At 55.5% G+C, this 19,332-nt stretch overlaps 1 protein-coding gene across 1 annotated transcript in view; it reads left to right on the forward strand.

Moving 5' to 3' along the window:
• Window positions 1-19,332, forward strand: part of LOC118632964 (myosin VIIA and Rab interacting protein) — a 181,431-nt gene that overhangs the window by 117,709 nt on the left and 44,390 nt on the right. The window contains exons 5-8 of the mRNA XM_036266303.1: window positions 2,002-2,099; window positions 2,292-2,372; window positions 6,037-6,180; window positions 17,057-17,180. Of these exons, the coding sequence (XP_036122196.1) occupies window positions 2,002-2,099; window positions 2,292-2,372; window positions 6,037-6,180; window positions 17,057-17,180 (447 nt within the window). The remainder of the gene's footprint in view (window positions 1-2,001; window positions 2,100-2,291; window positions 2,373-6,036; window positions 6,181-17,056; window positions 17,181-19,332) is intronic.

Raw genomic sequence — 19,332 nt, forward strand, 5'->3', positions numbered from 1 at the left:
TAGCAAAGCACCCAGGGTGTTGACTCAGCTTGTCCACCGGGGCATCACTGGGGCCCTCGAAGAGCATAGTTCTAGGGAGGTAATTGGTAAACTTGGACGCAACAAGAGTTTGTGGGGCACCTCTTCTGCAAAAAATATATTCATGGGTATCTGGATAAAGGGAAATGGGAGTGACCGGCCCATGTGGCTCAGTGGACTGAGTGTTGTCCCATGGACTGAGAGGTCCCGATTCGATTCCTGGTCAGGGCACCTGCCCGGGTTGTGGGCTCAAACCCCAGTAGGGGGGGTGCAGAAGGCATCCAACTGATGTTTCTCTCTCACATAGATGTTTCTATCCCTCTCTCTTAAAAAAAAATCAATAAAAACATATTTTAAAAGAGAGAGAGAAATGGGACATATGGTGTCTATCGCCACAGAGCACTTAGTGTGGCAACAACTTAAAATGTATAGCCTGTACTTATAGAAACGTGGGAAGACTGTTTGTCCACTCAGCCACGGAGCTGGGTTGCCCCCCTCCCCAGCTCTATTAGGGCCGACAGAGCCAGACTGATGTCCTCATCAGCTGGCTAGATCACGTTGACTTTAACTGAGTTGGTTTTAGAGATTTCGTTTGCCAAGTGCCACTTTCTGTCCACATGTGTGTCTTTAGGGGCCTGAGAAGCTTAATTTTTTTCACTGAGGGATTGATTAGTTAATGAGTTGGTGCATTTACACCTTGTCTCATTCTGCAAAGAATTCGAGGCAGCTTTCAGGACATGTGCCTGTGTTAGATAATCACGGCTGGGAGAGTATAAATGGAAGCGGGAGGTGGGCTCGGGGAAGGGACACAGGTGCACGGCCCTCGCCAACCCAGGTGCCTGGGCCTGATACGCCCTGGTTTCTGGAGTGAAGTAAAACAACAGAAATTCTCACTCTCGAGTACGAAGCAGAAATCTGAGCATCTCAGAGAAGCCAAACTCTTCCAAGCACTTAGCTCCAAAAGGAATTTCCTTACCTGCAGAAATCCTTTGACTGGAAACACTTCCTCCCATGCGTTGCCATATGCAAAAACAAAACAGTTCAATGAGAACACAATAGCACTGTAAGCGTGCTGGCTCGTATTTACCTCGCTTTTATGGTTACAGTCGTGGGCTTTGGAGATGGAGAGGCCTGAATTCAGGCCTCCGCTCTCTTTCCGCCTCACTGTGTAGTCCTGGGCGAGTTGACTTCTCTGTGCGTCAGTCCTCTCATCTGGAAGATGGGACCCACTCAGGGGATTGTGGTGTGAATTAACTGTCATCATGTATACGACACTTAGCCTAGGACCCAGTGTGAGGTCGGCCAGGGTTAGGGTTCTTAGTAGTATTGGTTTAGAGTCTAAAAAATTCTTCCATGGCTTCTATATTTGCATTAAACCATAGGTACAGCCCAGGGCCCTTAGAACATTTAATACTTTTCATCCCTATCATCATAATGACACATTATATGCACAAAATAACACACAATTTTTATCTGAGAAAGTAGGTGAAGAACCGTTATTTCTTTATACGGAGTCCCCTTGTCTGCTTATCTGTAGCCACTCTGCTGGAGCCGTGCTCGGTGTCAGGGTACGACAGTGACTGTGGTCAGGTTGGAAGACCCTGTGGGAGGGGCGGAGGGTTCCCCAGAACCTCAGAGCGGGGACCAGAGGGATCTGGGAGTGTTTTCCAGAGGAGGAACCCTTGGGTGAAGAGTCGGGTGCCTGGGAACCAGCTCAGGCACAGAGCAGGGACCAGAGCGAGGAGGAACAGGATAACGGAGTCGTGAGCAGAGCGGTGGCAGAATCACAGAATCACAGCTGATGGGCTGTGTCTGGGGCAGGGATGTGGCTGGCGAATGGGAAGCAGGGAGGCCAGTGAGAGGGGCCTGTGAGCCCTGCAAGCTGTGAGGAACGGGACCCCGAGACCTGGGCAGCAGAGCGCACGTGGAGCAATTATTGAACTGTTCTCCCAGAAAGTGACATCTGCTCTGTTTCCTGCCTAGGACACAGCATGATGGACACATTGGCTGTTGCCCTACGCGTGGCCGAAGAGGCCATCGAGGAGGCGATTTCCAAAGCAGAAGCCTATGGGGACAGCCTGGTAATGGACCCCCTCATCTTCTCAGGGGAGCTGTGGGTCAGGGTCCTGGCCACCGGGAAAAAGTGTCACCATAGCCATCCTTGACTGGAGCGGTGCCCAAGCTCCCCCTCCCACGAAAGTGATTGCCGCCCCAAGCCCCAAGCCCCAAGCCCCAAGCCCGCCCACACAGCCTTTCTCCCCCTCCCTCTGCAGGACAAGCAGAACGAGGCCAGTTACTTGCGGGACCACAAGGAGGAGCTGACGGAGGAACTGGCCACAACTATCTTGCAGAAGGTAGGTGACCCTGGCCTGTGATGACTGCAGTTTACCACCTGGCCCAGAGCAGGGCCTCCAGCAAGCTGTAGAGCAGCACTGGCACGTCTCTGTGCCTTGTCACGTTGCCTTCCGTGCTCCAGTGGCGAATGCGGAGGGATCGCCCTGCAAAATCAAGACGGGGGATGGGGTGTGGTTGCCTTTAGGGATTGAGCTAGTGGGTGGGGAGCCAGGAACTCAGCACTGAGCAGTGCTCCCTGACTTCCTGTTCCCCAGGCTGTGTGTGCATGTTCATGAGTGTGTGTGTGCGTGTCATCTTCTCACACTTCTCAAATAGTCTTTTGCTGAAGACATTTGCAGTCACCTCCTGCTAGCTACGCACCCTAAACTGTCCCTTACATGGTGTACCGGTAATGAGCACTTAGAAACCAACCACCCCAAAACTCTGTGGCTCCAAACAGGATCATTCCTGTTTGACAGCCAGTTCTCCACCCCCTCCCATTCATTTCAGCTCTGACACCAGTCAGAGGTGGCACAGACCCCGCAAGTGAAGGGCTCAGTCCGCTTTGGGTGCCAGCGAAGCCTCGGGACTCTCCACGTCACCCACTTCTGTCCAGCCTGCTACAAACTCAGGGAGTCCCAGGACCCCTCCCCTCAGGTTGGACAGTTTGCCAGAACAACTCACAGAACTCAGGAGAGTGTTACACTTACAATTACTTCTTTATGATAAAAGATACACGTGAACAGCCTGGTGAGGAGATAATAGGACCACAAGGTCTGTGGAATGGGTGTACACATTTCCCATGCCCTCTGTGCCCGCCACCCTCCCACACGTCAATGTGTGTGCCCGCCAGGAAGCTCCCCAAGCCTCACTGTTCAGCGTTTTTGTTTTTGTTTTTTTATCCTCACCCAAGGACATTTTTCCATTTTTTGTTCAGGTAGAGTGGGAGGGAGAGAGAGGAACAGAGAGAGAGAGAGGGAAACATCGATGTGAAAGGAACACATCGAGTGGCTGCCACCCGCACAACCGACCAGGGCCGGGGACAAACTGCAGCCGAGGTACGCGCCCTTAGCGGGAACCGAACCCGGGTCTCTCCGGACCGCAGGCCGACGCTCTAACCGCTGAACCAAACCAGCCAGGGCTGTTCAGCGTTTTTAATAGCGGTTTCGTTAAGTAGGCAAATTGCCTAAATCATTGACCCCCTGCGTGAATCGATCTTTAGTCCCTGTCCCCTCCCCAGAGGGTGGGGTGGAGCTTAACGTTCCTTGGTGTACGTGGTTGGGTTTAAATTTTTTTCAATTACAATTGACTTGCGGTATTATGTTAGTTTCAGGTGTACAACATAGTAAGTAGACATTTATATAATTTACAAAGTGGTCACCCCAATAAGTTTAATACCCGTCTGGTACCATACACACTTATTACAGTATGATTGACTGTATTCCGTGTCGACTTGACATCCCCGTGACGATTTTGTGACGACCAACTTGTGCTTCTTCATCCCTTACCTTCTCCACCCAGCCCCACCCCGTCCACGCAGGCAGTCATCCGTCTGTTCTCCATCTATGATGCGCTTCTGTTTGGTTCGCTCGTTTACTCTGTTTTTGAGATTCCATGTGTAAGTGAAACTGTGTGGCATTCGTCTGTCTCTGTCCAGTTGTTTTCTCGTAGTCACCAGTCTCCCTCCATCGAGTGGCCCTGGCCCCGAACCACCTCATTAGCATAACAGACGCACTCAGCACTCAAAATATTTCAAGGAGTTTTCGAAGCTCTGAACCAGGGATCCGTCTAACAACACATCTATTTTTTGTCGTACCACAATTTCTTTCTCACGCACACTCTATAGTGGCCCCATCCAAGGGCGGGACCAGGTCTGTGCAATATGTTCCCTCTGGGGCCCTACTGAGGGCACATCAGCTACTTGTGGCCACGACAGAGCACCAGACAGCCAGAGGAAGCCAGTGACGTCCATGAGGGCCTAGGCCAGCCCTGACACTGCTACCCACTCCCTCCTCACGTGTCATTGGCCCAAGCCAGGCACGCAGTCATCACAAGGTCAAGGTGGGAAGCACACCTGACCCTGAACACCATAGGGGTTGGGTGTGCAGTCGAAAATCTATGTGTAATTTAAGTCAGAATCCCAACTGCAGTAAGGAGAGTCCAGTTAACCCTTGAACAACGTGGGTGTGAACGGCATGGATTCACAGATACGCGGAGTTTTTAAATCTGCACGTAAGTAGACCCGTGCGGTTCACACCTGTGTAGTTCAAAGGTCAACTGCATATCCTCCCTGTCCTGGGAGGCATGCAGAGTCACGCAGAGGGCTGTCTGCAGGGAGCATGGAACAAAGTCAGTCTTCCCTTTTGGTCACAATAATTTGTGTCCCTTCCACATGCCACATACACTCATCGTACCCAAAGACCCCCAAATGTCTCATTCAGTCACAGATCAAAGTATATTCGATTCAGACTCAGTTCCTTTTAAGATGGAGACCTGTGACCTAAGCAAACGAGTCACCTGTCCCCACATATAAGCTTACAGTGCTGCACAGGGACAGAAGGCAGCACTGCCCACCTGCAGACGGCAGGTGACTGGTCCACAGCAGTTCTGAAATCCCGCTGGGCACAGTGCCAGGTCCCCACTCTGGAGGCGAGGGATGTGCCTTGATTAGACCAGGGCTGTCCCTGGGAATGACCGCAGTCCATTGCTCTCCTTGGCGCTCAGCCGTCCTCTTCATCATCCCGTTGGTCTAAAAAGGCCTTGAAGAATGTGCCCATGTTGGTGGCTCGGCAGTTTTCTCAGCTGTTTCCTGCCAGTAGGAAGTTGGGAGCCCAGAGACTATCATACAAGTGGACTCATTAGATCCACGTGGCCTTGCCCAACACAGCACGTGGTTCAAGCAAGCTGAAGCCCACCCTGATGACTCCCGGTATCCATCTGCCCCCTTCATAGGCCTCCCCAGTGCTTCCTAAAAATCAAGATTTATAGCCGAGACTCTGGTTTGAGATCCAGCTCCACTATTCATGAGCTGTGCGTCCTAATCTGATAACTTAACCTCTCTGAGGCCGTTTCTTCATCAGTAAAATGGAGACAGTCACAGTCGGTAGCTCTTAGCAGTATTGTGAGGATCCGATGAGGTGCAGCATCTGTGTGCCTGGCCCAGAGTCTGGCGCATGAGAGGCACTGAAGAGACAGAAGTCATTACCATGATAAAATGATACTTATAAACTGCAAAGAGCTGTAGCATGTTCAAGGCTATAGCTGTGCTGTTTCATCATCAGACAGAACTGAAACAGGCTGACGTTCTGTTTTGTGCTTTTTTATCCTCAACCAAGGACATTTTTGCATTCATCTTTAGATAGAGCTGGAGGAAGAGAGGGAGGAAGAGAGAGAGAAGCATTGATGTGGGAGAGACACATCGAATGGTTGCCACCCACACGATCCCAACTGGGCTAGGGACAAACTGCAACCGAGGCACGTGCCCTTAGCGGGAACGGAACCCAGGTCTCTCCGGTCTGCAGGCCAAAGCTCCAACCGCTGAGCCCAACTGGCCAGGGCGGGCTGGCATTCTGTCTAAACTAAGCTCTCGCGTGGCTGAAAGAAAAACCCCAAAGCTGGTCCCGGCACCCACCTAGATCCAGAGGCCTCTCCGGTAACTCGCCCCTCTGTCACCCTCCTCCCCAGATCGTAAGAAAACAGAAGAGCAAGAGTGAGCAGCACATGGAAGGAGAGCCAGAGTGGCCACAGCCCCGGAGCGGCAGCGCGAAGGCGGCTGGCGAGGGGACCGCCGCCCCCCCAGGAGGCCACCACGCTGCCAGCACCCTCTGGGTGAGTCTCCGAGCAGGGACTCAGGTGTCCTGCACGCCCGCCCGCAGAAACGGGGACGGCACGCTTACCCACCCGCCACTGACCCGTGTGCCCAGCAGACAGAGTAAAGGGTCCTGAAGGGCCGTGGGCAGGGGGAGACCCCAAGTGTGAGTGAGAGCCGGGGGCAGCGGGGTGAAGAGGAGAGAGAGAGAATAAGCACACAGCCTGGCGCAGAACACGGAGCGGCTCTTACCCGGAGACCAATTTAGGAAAAGTAAAGATGTCCATAGGCAGTTCTGATTCATTCTGGAAAGAGTTGTACTGAGTCCCCTGAGGAGGAAAAAAAAAAAGCTTTATCAGGGAGCTCACTTGCTTTTCCAAAACCGAAAAGTGACCATGAGACCGTTGCCGCTGTCCTACGACCCCCAGAATGGCCACCTCGAGACGGAGTCGGGAGTCGGGGTGGGGCTCAGCCTACTTGTCGGTCACCTGAGCCGAAGCCGGGGTGGGCTCACCAAGCACACTGGCTTTTCTGTGACCCGGGGGATCTGGGCCTGCTCATGCCTGTGGTAGGGCACCCGGCCTGGCACATCCCGGGTTATTTGAGTAAGCAGCCCCGCAGAGGACCGGCAGGGTGCTGGCAGAGATGGAGGGACAGGCCAGCAGGGCTTGGGCTCCGTCAGTACCGGTGCCAGCAGTCAGCACGGGGCAAGGACCACACTCAGGTGCAGAGTAAACCTGGGAAGTCAGACGGGAGCAGCGCCTCGTGTTCACCCCGCTCCTCCCGGGGTCCGGGGCCTGCATCCCCTACCCCGGCGGAGTGCAAGGGCGGGCAGCGGCCAGGGGCAGGCACGCCGTCTGGAGGGACGCCCAGTAGCCTCGCCTGCATAAACTCTCCCCGGCCTCACCGTCACCGGATGCTTGGGGTGACCAGGAGGATCTTTGTGGCTTTATGAGAGATTTCACTTTGTTGATCGATGGCAGGTCGGATTAGGGAAGCAGGTGGCATAAGAGACAGCTCCGGTGGGCGCTCCGCTCCAAGGCTGAGTCTGGAAGTGGCACTGGGATTCAGAGAGGGGAGGGTCCCACGGTGGAGGGCGCACATGGCCTTCATGTAGCCTGTCACTCAGGTCACTGACTCCGCCCTGCTGTCCTGGTTCAGACGGGGTGCAGGAGTCACGCTGCCTCTGGGGAGTCTTTGAGGAGTATTTTCTGCACACTGAAAGAGTGGAGTTTGGGGGACGCTAGGAGGTGGGAACTGCCGCAGAATCCCGGCCTCGGCCTTGAGCCGAGGGGGTCAGAGGCGAGTCCGGGGAGCTTGGGCTCTGCCTCTGGCCCTTCTCGGGGTGGGATTCTGGATTTGCCCTTGACTAGGACCGTGAGCAACTGTTTAGTTCCTGTCTGTGAAGCGGGGATGAGAAGACCGGTCCCGAAGGATGGCGGTGAGGACTCCTGGTGCAGCCCCCTCAGCTCTTATTGAGCTCCTGCTGTGTGCAGGTGCTGTGCTGGGGCTGCCGGGACGGGGCCCCTGGGTGCGGTGGGCTCCACCGTGCTGGCAATGGGACACCATAAACACAAAAGCCAGAGAGAAATACAGGGGTACACGTTCCAGTCATTGTCGAGACGAACGAAGAGGGTGCGGGGGAGAGAGGGCTGGGCAGGGAGAGTGGTCCTGGGGGAGTCAGGGAGAGACCTCCCTAGGGGTGACCTGAGACGAAGGCTTGGCAATGGGAGACATGGGGGCAGCGGGAGGAAGGGCATTCCCGCGATGGGTGCCCCGCGCACGGAGGCTCTGAGCAGGAGGGAACTGAGCGTGCTCAAGGGCGGAAGCGCGGTCTAGAGGGCGGGGACGAAATGAGAAGTGGACACCGGCCACCTCGCACGTAGGTGTCAGCCCCTCGGTGACAGCTGTTGTCCTTGGTAATGTTACCTATTTCCACATTCACAATCAGAGTCACTGCATCATCAAGGCACCCTGGGAGTTTGGAGAGGGACCATGTTTCGGTCAGCCGGCTCCAGGCCCGGAGAGCAGTGGCTGTCTGTGTATCACTGACCTGCTCTGAGTCACAGGCCCCCCGCCCCCCACCAGACTGGCCCCCACTTTGGGTCCTCACAGGTGCTACCTCCCCTTCCCTCCCCGACACAGCCAGATGGCATCATCTTCTCTTCCACTGTCCACACTCACCCACTGGATGCCCGGCCACCCACTGCACCTGGGCTGCCCTGCTTCCTGCGGGAGGCCGGCGCCCCTTCCCTGACCCCGTCCTGCCCCCTGCACTGAGGAGACCGCGGTCCAGATGTTTCCTGTTCATGAGCCAGCTGCAGATCTGAAGTCCTTTGCAAACCCCACGAACAAAGAGGTTCAGAGCCATCTGGGGAACTCGAGTCCTCATAGCAATCACAGGATTGCCAAAGAGCTGTAGGGCTAGCACGTGACCTTCCTTTAGTAAACTTGGCACGCACAGGTGTTCACACATGTCATTCGATCCGCGGGAGCATCCTGCATTATCCCCATTTTACAGAGGAGTAAACTGAGGCCTAGCGCGTCTGAGCCACTGGCTCTAAACGGAGGGGCCGGGACTAGAACCAGGTCTCCACCCTCTGCTGTCTCCTGTTTCGTGGGGAAACTGGCTGGGAAATACCTGCTTTCCCACCGGATGTTCACCGGGTCACCTTGTCGTGCCTCCGGCTAAGCCCGGACATGGTATTCCTGCCACCTCACAGAGACTGAAGGCACTGCGTGTCATTAGAGGTGGGGGACAGGGTTGTAGCACCATTAGTCACAACCGTGGGCACAGCTGTGATGACGCACCGGCCTAAAGCTGCTCAAGGTAAACAGCAGCAACTCTTCCAGGGTCCTCGCACTTGGCCCTTCCCTCCCAGAAAGACCCTGGCCTGGGAGGGGGCACGGCCCTGGGAGGGGGCATGGCCCTGGGACACGGGCACGGCCCTGGGCTGCGGGCTCTGAGGCAGGCACCTCACAGCGGAAGTCAGCATGCACAGTGACCCCCTTGGGTTCTCAGACCAGTACCTCTCGGGTTCTCTTCTCAGCAGGAAGTCTGCCTCCCACACAGCACAGTCTCCACTGTGGCTTCAACACCAAGGTAGACAGAGCTGACTCATTTCTTACTTTTTTCCTGGGCAAATAGCGGAATATGATTTATTTCCAGATTTTTGGGTATAGAATAAGGCCCAATGGAAGTCCCTCTCTGATTCTGAAGTGTCTTTTTAATCTCTTTGCAAACTATGTCCACTTCCCCAGGATGAGTCCACTTTTGGGGAGCTGCAGGGGTGTCAGGAGAGAGGACCTGGAGTTTGTAGTTTTGGGGGGAGCCCATAAGGGACATTGGCACGCCCCTGGGGGAGCGCTCCTTCTGGCATAGCACTTCCCCCAGATCACGAGGCCTCTCAGGGGCAGTGGGCACCGTACCAAAGGGACAAGTCACTGATTGGTTCCTAGCACTACACCCTCATCCCTAACTGGATGTTTCACGGAGGAGACGCTCCGGTCCTCTCCCTGCAAGAGGGCCCTGCGCTGTGACGGGCAGCGCGGAAACCGCATGTTCTCATCCACAGTAATGGTCGGGAGAGTGAGTGCCTTGCCCTTCTGCACCCCACTGTGCTCGTGGGAACTGCCCCACGCTGGGCAGCCTGAATCTGGGAGCAAAGAGAAACCCGGCATCCGGCTGAGTCCCGGGCAAGTCTGCCCCTCTGAGCAGCCTGGTTGTCAGTGGTCACCGGCCTGACTTCCCTTGGCCAGGACCCCTAGCTCTTCCCCTCGAGCCAGCACCATAACAGGCCGGCCTGGGGCCCTTGGGGGTGACGCATCCAGTCAGCAAGGGTCAGCCTCCTCAGATGCTCCATGCAGTGTGCCTGTGCTGGACCACATCCGGGAATGGGGCCTGAGAAGGCCTGACCCTGGTTGCGCAACCTCAGGAGCCCTGTGCACCTGGGATACGGTGTGAGTGGCACCTCCCCCCAGGGTCTGTGCAGCATGGTGCCCGCAGCTCTCGCTGCTAACGAAGCCCACGGGGGAGGTGACAGAAACACCTGCTGGTTAAGGAGCAGGCACTCTGTTTTCCATCCAAGATGGGGACACAAGTATCGTTAAACCCATTTTATAGATGAGGAAACTGAGGCTGATGCTTTACATCACTTACCTGAGGTACCCACGTGCTGATTGTGGGGCCGGGCATTGGATACCCTTTTCCTGCTCCAAAGCCCTTGATCTAGCTTCCTCCTCTGTAAAGTGTGATCACTGGGCTCCGTGATCTCTAAGCTCCCTTTCGGCTCAGAGATTCTGGGGCTGCACTGTCCAGTACAGTGGCCAAAGATGCAAGTGACTATTCAGATTAATTAAAATTAAATTAAAAATCCAGTTCTTTGGTTGCACTGGCCACATTTCAGGTGCTCAGTAGTATCAGTGGCCAGCGGCCACTACCTTGGACAGTGCAGACATGGAACATGTCCATCATCCCAGAAAGGTTGATTGCACAGCCCGGGTCCAGGGCTTTAGATAAACAGAAGGCACAAGACAGAGCTGTGTCCGACACTGTCCAGAGCCTGGATGTGGAGCAGCAGGCCGAGTCCTGGTCCTTGGGGACTTCACGGAAGGTGGCTGACCCTCCTTCCCAGGAGCTGTTCCGGCACGGGCCGGTGAACACGGCCTCCTGCGGGGGATCTGACACGGCGTCTGGAGTGAGGCCTGAGCACCCGCCGCTCACCAGCAGCTCCCGGTGATGCCAGCAGGCTGCAGGCCTAAGAAGGGCCTGTTTGTGACACCTTGAGGGGACTCCCTGACCTCCACACCAGCAGGGCCCTCCAGTGGCCTCCCAGCAGTGGGTACGCCTCTTTCCTCCGTCCTCCAACACCTGGGCACCTGTGGCTCGGGAGTAACTGTGCCACTCCTTGGCTTCACTGCAAAACCCACATTTAGTCCACCCCATTCAGTCAGGATTTCTCATCTGTTTTCTTGAAAGGAGGTTCAGTGTGATTGTTCCCTTTTTAATTTCCTCCGTCATTGTGTGGTTCTCTGCCGGGAGGGGTCCGCACCACCCGCCTTTCAAAGCCTTATGATGCAGTGTTCTCAGAGGCACCGGCCCGGGGTTATAATTCATTCAGTGCCCGTCCCTTTGGGCGCCCATGCACAAAAAGGCGTCTCCGCACATCATGGCGATGGCGGCAGGGGCCAGGCACTTAGGGTGTGCCAGTGACGCCACCGGGGCTGTCTCCCTCTGCGTCTCCACTCTGTCCCTTTCTGTCCCTCCGCCTTTTCACCGTGTCTCTGCTGTTTCCTCCTGCACATGGACTCCTAGTACAGACCTAGAGCAGATTTCATTGTTGTTATAATCGTGGGACTGGGTTTAATGGCTGTGACTGGCCCTGCAAATACAAAGCCAAGCTAGGTCTCAGTGGTTATCTGACCGCTGTGATCGGCCCCGTGTTCCCGAACCCTCGGTGCTAAAAACATCCGGTCCGTTTTATGTTGTGAGCTCCTTGACAGCGAAGGCTGCTCTGAAGCCGTGGTCGGTGCCTCGGGGAGCCTGCCCTGTGGGCCGTGACGGCAGTTCCAGCCACACTCACATCCCGACAGACGGGCCGACACGCTGCGCTGCCCACCCAGGAGGCAGCCGCTGGCACAGGCCGGTGAACACCGCCCGACCTGCGTGGGTCCACTTGCGTGTGGATGTGTTTGCCGTAAATACTGCACATGTATTTTCTCTTCCTCTGATGTTCTTAATAACATTTCATTTTCTCTAGCTTACTTTATTATAAGAAAACAGTATATAGCAATGTATAACACAAAATGTGTGTTAATCGACTGTTTATTTTATCAGTAAGCCTTCAACAATTCTAGGCTATTAGTAGGTAAGTTTTGGGGGAGTCAAAAGTTGTATGTAGCCCTGGCTGGTTTGGCTCAGCGGTTAGAGCGCCGGCCTGCGGTCCCGAGAGACCCAGGTTCGGTTCCCGCTAAGGGCATGTACCTCGGTTGCAGTTTGTCCCTGGCCCTGGTTGGGTCGTGTGGGTGGCAACCACTCGATGTGTCCCTTTCACGTCGATGTTTCTCTCTCTCTCTCCCTCCCACTCTATCTGAACAAAATATCAAAAAATTTCCTTGGGTGAGGATAAAAAAAACAAACAAAAGTTGTATGTGGATTTTCAACTGCACAGGGGTCAGCGTCCCTAACTCCCTCGTTGTTCAAGGGTCAGCTGTCTCCCAGAGCTGACTGATGAGCACGCTGGGTGTCCCCCAGAGCTCCGGGGCCAGCGGGCTCAGTGGCAGGCTCGGCTGGACTGGGACCTGATAGCCGGGGGGCTGTGTTCCCAGGCTCTGAGCACAGGCTCGGGCACAGCTCTGGGAGCACGTGGGAGAGCATGGGCTTGGAGCCAGACAGGCCCGGGCTCAACCCGGCCTCTGCCCCGACGGCCACCCACGTGCCTTGGGAGAGTTACTCGACCCTGCCTCAGTGTACTCGTGCACACCAGCAGACTGAGAGAGAGAAGGATGGCTCAGTGCGTGGCTCGGCCACAGACCCTAACACGTGCTCCTTTCGTGGCGAATGTCTATTGAGTGCTTTCTCTGTGCCAGGCCTGACACGGATCCCTTTACATGAGGAAACTGAGGCTTAGTTGAAGTTCCCTCCAAGGCCCCCCATAGCAAGAGGAGGAGGCCGTCTGAGAGCTCAGGTTCTCAAGCCCACCATGGCAAGGCCCTGCTGGCGATCCTTCCTGATGGTCCTGGGCCCATGGGCTCTACCAGCGCCCCAGCCCGCCCTGCGTAGACCTGCAGGCACTGTAACTCAGGCTGGCCCTGCCTCTTCCAGGAACCTCGGGGCGGGTTGAAGGAAGAGAAGAAGAGCAGAGTCTGTGTGTGGGAAAGACAGGGTGGGTACAAATTATTCAAGTAACCCCATCACTTCCCAGGAACTACAGTGGTTGAACTAACTGGTGTATGAAAGCATTATTGTGGCGCCACCTACTGCTCCATGTGTTTATTGCAATAAATGTGTGGCAAAGCCAGGTCTAGGTCTCTGCAAGGGGCTTTTTCTACCCTGGCTGGAGACTGTGGGCCAGCAGTGTCCTGAGACCTGATGCAGACAGTTTGGGGGGCCTTTTGTGATTATCAGGGTATAGGTCTTTTCTAGTGTGAAACAGTGGCTTGCCTGAAATAGATTTTAAAAGCCTGGCATCCCCAACTCTCTCAAGAAGAACACAAATCCCATCTTCTCTGTTGAGAGCAGAGAGGGACTTTTTATTTTTTGGCCTTGACTTTTGTACCTTAGGGAGCATGTTTGTCCCATAAAAATAGACCCCAGCCACCTCCTCCAGACTCATGTACAAGCATCAAATACCATTTGAGCCACTACAAGATGAAACATTAAATATTATCTCCCCCCTTTTTAAAACACGTGCCCTGTGGTTTACAGTGAGGAGCTTGGAGAGATGAAGAGGAAGGACCAGGGAATAGAAAGTAGCTCCAACGAGGCCACAGCCATACTGCACCTGGCAACAGGCTGTCAGCTCCTCCAAGTCAGACCCCAGTCCCACAAATTCAGTCACGAACATGAGGCTGAGAACCACACCCCAAAAAGACTCCCTGCCTCGGGGAGTTCACAGTCCGTGGAAGAGTCAACAAGTTGGTGCGTGACCGAAACAGAGTACAGGAAATGTGGTCACGTGGAAGGGGAGTCTCCCTGCCCCGGTCCACGTGGGAGGGGGTGTCATGGGTATGCTCCCCTGAAGACATGAGGTTTGTCATAGAAGGCTTTTTTCCTTCATTTTTATAACTTCACTTGCCGGTTGACCATCAGCCTTGAACTCTGTCCTCTCTGATAGCCACTTATTACCTGTCAAGGATTTAGCAGAACCCTAGATGGCTCCCAGAATACCCACCCCTGTGAAAATCTTGGTCCAGAGGCCCCTTTGGTCTCTCCTGTCTTCCAAGGGACAGGAGGCGGGTTGTGACCCTGTACACAGCTTAGAGGTTCCATATTTGTTCTGCAAGCCCATCTTCCTCCTCGACCCGCCCCCGGGTCTGGTGGGTGGAAATGGAACAGGTTTCCCAGGACTGTTTCGGAACCAGGACTGGCCTGCACCACCTCCAGCCAAGTGTGCCAGGTGCCCTACATTTGAGAGCCCCGGGGCCCCGCGTGGTGATAGGGGTGCTGGACCTCGATCCTCAGCTCTCCGCGTCTGGGTTGTCTGTCCTCCGGGGCAAGGCTGCTGAGTACATCGTCCTGTCCCCAAACTCCAGTCTTGAAGCTCAGTGTCACCGCCCAGATGTCCTGGTGCTGGAGTTTGCTACTTTTTTTATTCTCCCACTTATTATGCATCTACTGTGTGTGGGGCAAGGTTCCGTTTCCACATCTCAAGAAATGAAGTCACTTGGTATGGTGTCAGTTGGGTACTAGAGTCGTCGGGGTGATCACTTTGTAAGTTATGCAAATGTCTAATCATGATGCTGTGCACCTGAAACCAATATAATTGTATGTCAACTGTAGTTGAAAATGAAAATATTATTTTAAAAAAGTGATTCATTCACTTGGCCAAGGTGTTATAGCAGAGGTGGTGGTGGAGCCCAGGCCCAGCTGACTCCTGAGTCCAGCTTGCAGCACCCCAGGCCCTCCCCACAGCTCCCCAAAGGCGCTCTCCTTCTGTCTCCTAGCACCGTGGTGGGAGGTGGGAGAGGAAGCAAGTTACCAAGAGGAGCCCCTTTGTCCCTGGGAGGCAGGCGGAGGGCTGTTGCACTGAGACCTGCCAGCAGGTGGAGACTGACTGCTTAGGGGCCGGAGGTGGACAAAGCTCAGTCCTTGGTTTCAGGTGGCGGCCCCAGCCGCTTCCAGCCGCTTCGCCCTTTCCCTCCTTGGTTTATCAACACAAAAAGGGAAAACTAATCACCAGTACAAAACAATCCCTTCATTAAATGACAAAGGAAAACACTGGTCTGGGATGAAATTTCTCATATACAACATTTGTGCTTCAGATTCTCTGTAGATAATATTTGTAACATATATATGATACAATTGAACCATGTTTCCTGTCAGTCATTGGAAATCGGTTTCTCCCCCTTCTCCTTGGGTTACAGTTTAGTTTCCTTTCCTTTCATTCACGTGCTAAATCGGACTATGTTGCAGTAGCTCTGGGCTTGTGGACTGACCATATGTGGCTCACTTGTCTGTTGTAGCACCTACGGTGTGCTGACTGTTTACGCCGCTGAAACTCGGGTTTGGAGTCCAGATGCTTCACCTTTGTCACACTGGCGAGGGGAGGGTGGATGAGGAGCCCGGGACAGCGGGGGATGGGGGATGAGGAGCCCGGGACAGCTGGGGATGGTGAATGGGGAGCCCGGGACAGTGGGGGATGGTGGATGGGGAGCCCGGGACAGTGGGGGATGGTGGATGGGGAGCCCGGGACAGCAGGGGATGGTGGATGAGGAGCCCGGGACAGCGGGGGATGGTGGATGAGGAGCCCGGGACAGCTGGGGAGGGTGGATGAGGAGCCCGGGACAGCGGGGGATGGTGGATGAGGAGCCCGGGACAGTGGGGGATGGTGGATGGGGAGCCCGGGACAGCTGGGGAGGGTGGATGGGGAGCCCGGGACAGCAGGGGATGGTGGATGAGGAGCCCGGGACAGTGGGGGAGGGTGGATGAGGAGCCCGGGACAGCTGGGGAGGGTGGATGAGGAGCCCGGGACAGCTGGGGAGGGTGGATGAGGAGCCCGGGACAGCGGGGGATGGTGGATGAGGAGCCCGGGACAGCTGGGGAGGGTGGATGAGGAGCCCGGGACAGCTGGGGAGGGTGGATGAGGAGCCCGGGACAGCTGGGGAGGGTGGATGAGGAGCCCGGGACAGCTGGGGAGGGTGGATGAGGAGCCCGGGACAGCTGGGGATGGGGGATGAGGAGCCCGGGACAGCTGGGGATGGTGAATGGGGAGCCCGGGACAGTGGGGGATGGTGGATGGGGAGCCCGGGACAGCGGGGGATGGTGGATGGGGAGCCCGGGACAGCTGGGGAGGGTGGATGAGGAGCCCGGGACAGCGGGGGATGGTGGATGAGGAGCCCGGGACAGCTGGGGAGGGTGGATGAGGAGCCCGGGACAGCGGGGGATGGTGAATGAGGAGCCCGGGACAGCTGGGGAGGGTGGATGAGGAGCCCGGGACAGCTGGGGAGGGTGGATGAGGAGCCCGGGACAGCTGGGGAGGGTGGATGAGGAGCCCGGGACAGCTGGGGAGGGTGGATGAGGAGCCCGGGACAGCTGAAGAGGGTGGATGAGGAGCCCGGGACAGCAGGGGATGGTGGATGAGGAGCCTGGGACAGCAGGGGAGGGTGGATGAGGAGCCCGGGACAGCTGGGGATGGTGGATGAGGAGCCCGGGACAGCGGGGGATGGTGGATGAGGAGCCCGGGACAGCTGGGGATGGTGGATGAGGAGCCCGGGACAGTGGGGGATGGTGGATGAGGAGCCCGGGACAGCGGGGAAGGGGGGATGAGGAGCCCGGGACAGCTGGGGAGGGTGGATGAGGAGCCTGGGACAGCAGGGGAGGGTGGATGAGGAGCCCGGGACAGCTGGGGATGGTGGATGAGGAGCCCGGGACAGCGGGGGAGGGTGGATGAGGAGCCCGGGACAGCTGGGGAGGGTGGATGAGGAGCCCAGGACAGCTGGCTCGGTCTGGCTCCACAGAGTCTCTGCTGCCTTCTAGGAGGCCTGGCCAGCTCGCAGTGGAATTAACAGAAACTATCTGCCCCTGTGTGGACTTAGGTGCTTATTTGCACCTTTTAAGCCTGAGCACAAGGAAAGCCCACCTGTCACGACTTCCCCACGCTGGGCAGTGTCGGCCGCGGAGCTGAAGGCCGTCCTCCGGTGACTGCCCAGTTCACCGTCCTCTCTTTCCTTTCCCAGCCTGTGTTCCCACCCACCAGAGAAGGTGCCCTGCCGACCTCGCCCCTGGAGGGCCCGGGCCCGCAGCCCAGGGAGGCGTCGGCGTGGCCCAGCTGGAAGGGCACGGCCCCTCTGGACCAGACAAGTAAGTGTTTTAAGCAGCGTCCAGTGGGTCTGTGGGTTTCCAAAGTGCTGTTTGGAGGCTTCCGGCTGCTTGCGTGGCAGCTCAGCTCTTTCCCCGTCAGTCTGAGTGGTGTGTGCCCCCCGGGGGCAGCGAGCCACAGGGTCCCCATGTCTCTAGCACCCAGCACATGGTGTGGTTTTCTCTTGGGCAATGTTCCTGGGAGCCCCGTGCACAGTGGGGGCTCCTGGGCAAGTGTGCAACTCACACAGCTGCACAACCCGGCTCAGCTGCCTGTAGATGGAGACAGGGTAGGACCGGCCCCGGGCCGTGGGACGGGAGGATGGTACAAGGCCAGGAGCGCTGATCCAGCTGAGCAGGGCGTGTCAGTGTGCAAAGGGGTTGGGTCCCAGCCTCTGGTTGTAAGTGTCCCTCTGAAACCTGGCATATTTGTTAGGGTAACTTGCTGCTATGCCAACTGAACCAAACATTTAGATGGTTAAATGCAGTAGTTTTATTTCTCATCAGACAACAGTGCAGTGCAGTGCCCTGGCTGTACCTTCAGAAGCTCCTCCCCTTTGTGGCTCTGCCGTCCCCTCGGGCCTCTGAGTCTTCCCCTGGGTCATTCACATCCCGCCAGCAGATGGAGGAAGAGAGAAGGGAGAAGTCAGTGCACCTGCTGCCCCACCACCTCAGCAGGGAATACACACACCACTTTCTCTCCCTTTCCCTGAGCAGGAACTAGTCACATGGCCCCACCTCGATGCAGGGGATCCTGGGAGATGTAGTCCTGGCTGGGAAAAACGCACCCAGCAACCCGGCTCTGCCAGGAAAGGGGGGTGGGGGACACATGAGCCCCCCCCCCCCCGCCCGCCCATCCTGCCACGAGGTCGAGGGCGTTGCTGTTCCCTCTTCCTGCTCCTTCTCCTGGAATGTCCCGCCTCTATACAGGGCATTGAACTGCCCTCTGCAGAGACTCCTCAACATCTCCAACACACAGTCCTTTATAAAGCTGTCAAGTCATGTAAACCCTCAACTTTAGGGGCCCAAATTAGCTGAGTCACTTTCCCAAAGTCACACACACATCAGAAGGCGTGAGATGCTTGGAATCGTGTGGGTGACAGCTGAGGGCCATGAAGCCCCTGTGTCCAGGCCAGGTAGGTCTCGTGGCCCCATAACTGTGGGAATAAAGATGCTCACCTCACCCCACACAGGTCGGCTCCTTCCTCGCCTAGATGTACATGCCTGTGACGGAGGCCAGGCACCTTTGTCCCCACAAGGGGGAACCATTAGCAGTATTTCCACAGTCCTCAGCAACAGCAACCATAACTTAGCAGCAAAATGCCCATCTTAGAAGTACACTGTGCTAAAGATTGTGCTAAAGCTTCTGCTCTGTCAGGGAAAAGCCTTAACTAACAGCTGTATAAGCCAATCGCATTGTTATCTCTGTGCAGAGGCTAAAAAACCTAAGTGTTTTTTCACAGTCATTCTAAAGAGTTTCCGAAAGAGGTCATTTCCATGTTAACCTTTTGGCACCTATCAGAAACGGCAGAGATTCTGTGAGCACGTGGAATTTTCCTTATGTATGTATGTGGTTTTCAGGTTTACTTTTTAAGTGCATTTTTCCTTTCTAGATATGCTTTTCTCTCCTTGCGGTTGCCTAGAATATCCATGTTCGTTCGTTCAATCATTCATTCATTCAAATTTTTTCTTTCTTTCTCACCATGGATTGAAAATTCTCACAGAGAAGCGACTCTTAGCTTCCACAGGACATGTGAGAATGTCATAGAATAGATCTTTCATAAAGAATGATAAATAAATAACTTTAAAATCACGTTATAATGCACAGAGGCCATCTGTGGGCACTATTTATTTCTTCCTCCGATAGCATCTCTAAGCACTGTCATTATCTTGTGTGGCAGATAAAACCTCGAGGGACAGTGAGGGTAAGTGGCTTGTCCGAGACCCTGCAGCTGATGGGAGTGGTCTGGTCCTCACACACACACACCTCGGCTCCAATCCGCAGGCTTGTTCTAATCGGCAGTGAGTGTCTCCCACCATAAAACCAAACACCAGGGACAAAAACAGCATTTCAAAATTCAAACTCACAAACTGGTACCCTTGAAGGATATTACAAAGACTTCTGAGAGACACTCTTTCGCAGAGTAGTTCCCCG

The sequence above is a fragment of the Molossus molossus genome, unplaced genomic scaffold (genome assembly GCF_014108415.1).
Source record: "Molossus molossus isolate mMolMol1 unplaced genomic scaffold, mMolMol1.p scaffold_m16_p_18, whole genome shotgun sequence".
Classification (NCBI taxonomy): Eukaryota; Metazoa; Chordata; class Mammalia; order Chiroptera; family Molossidae; genus Molossus; species Molossus molossus.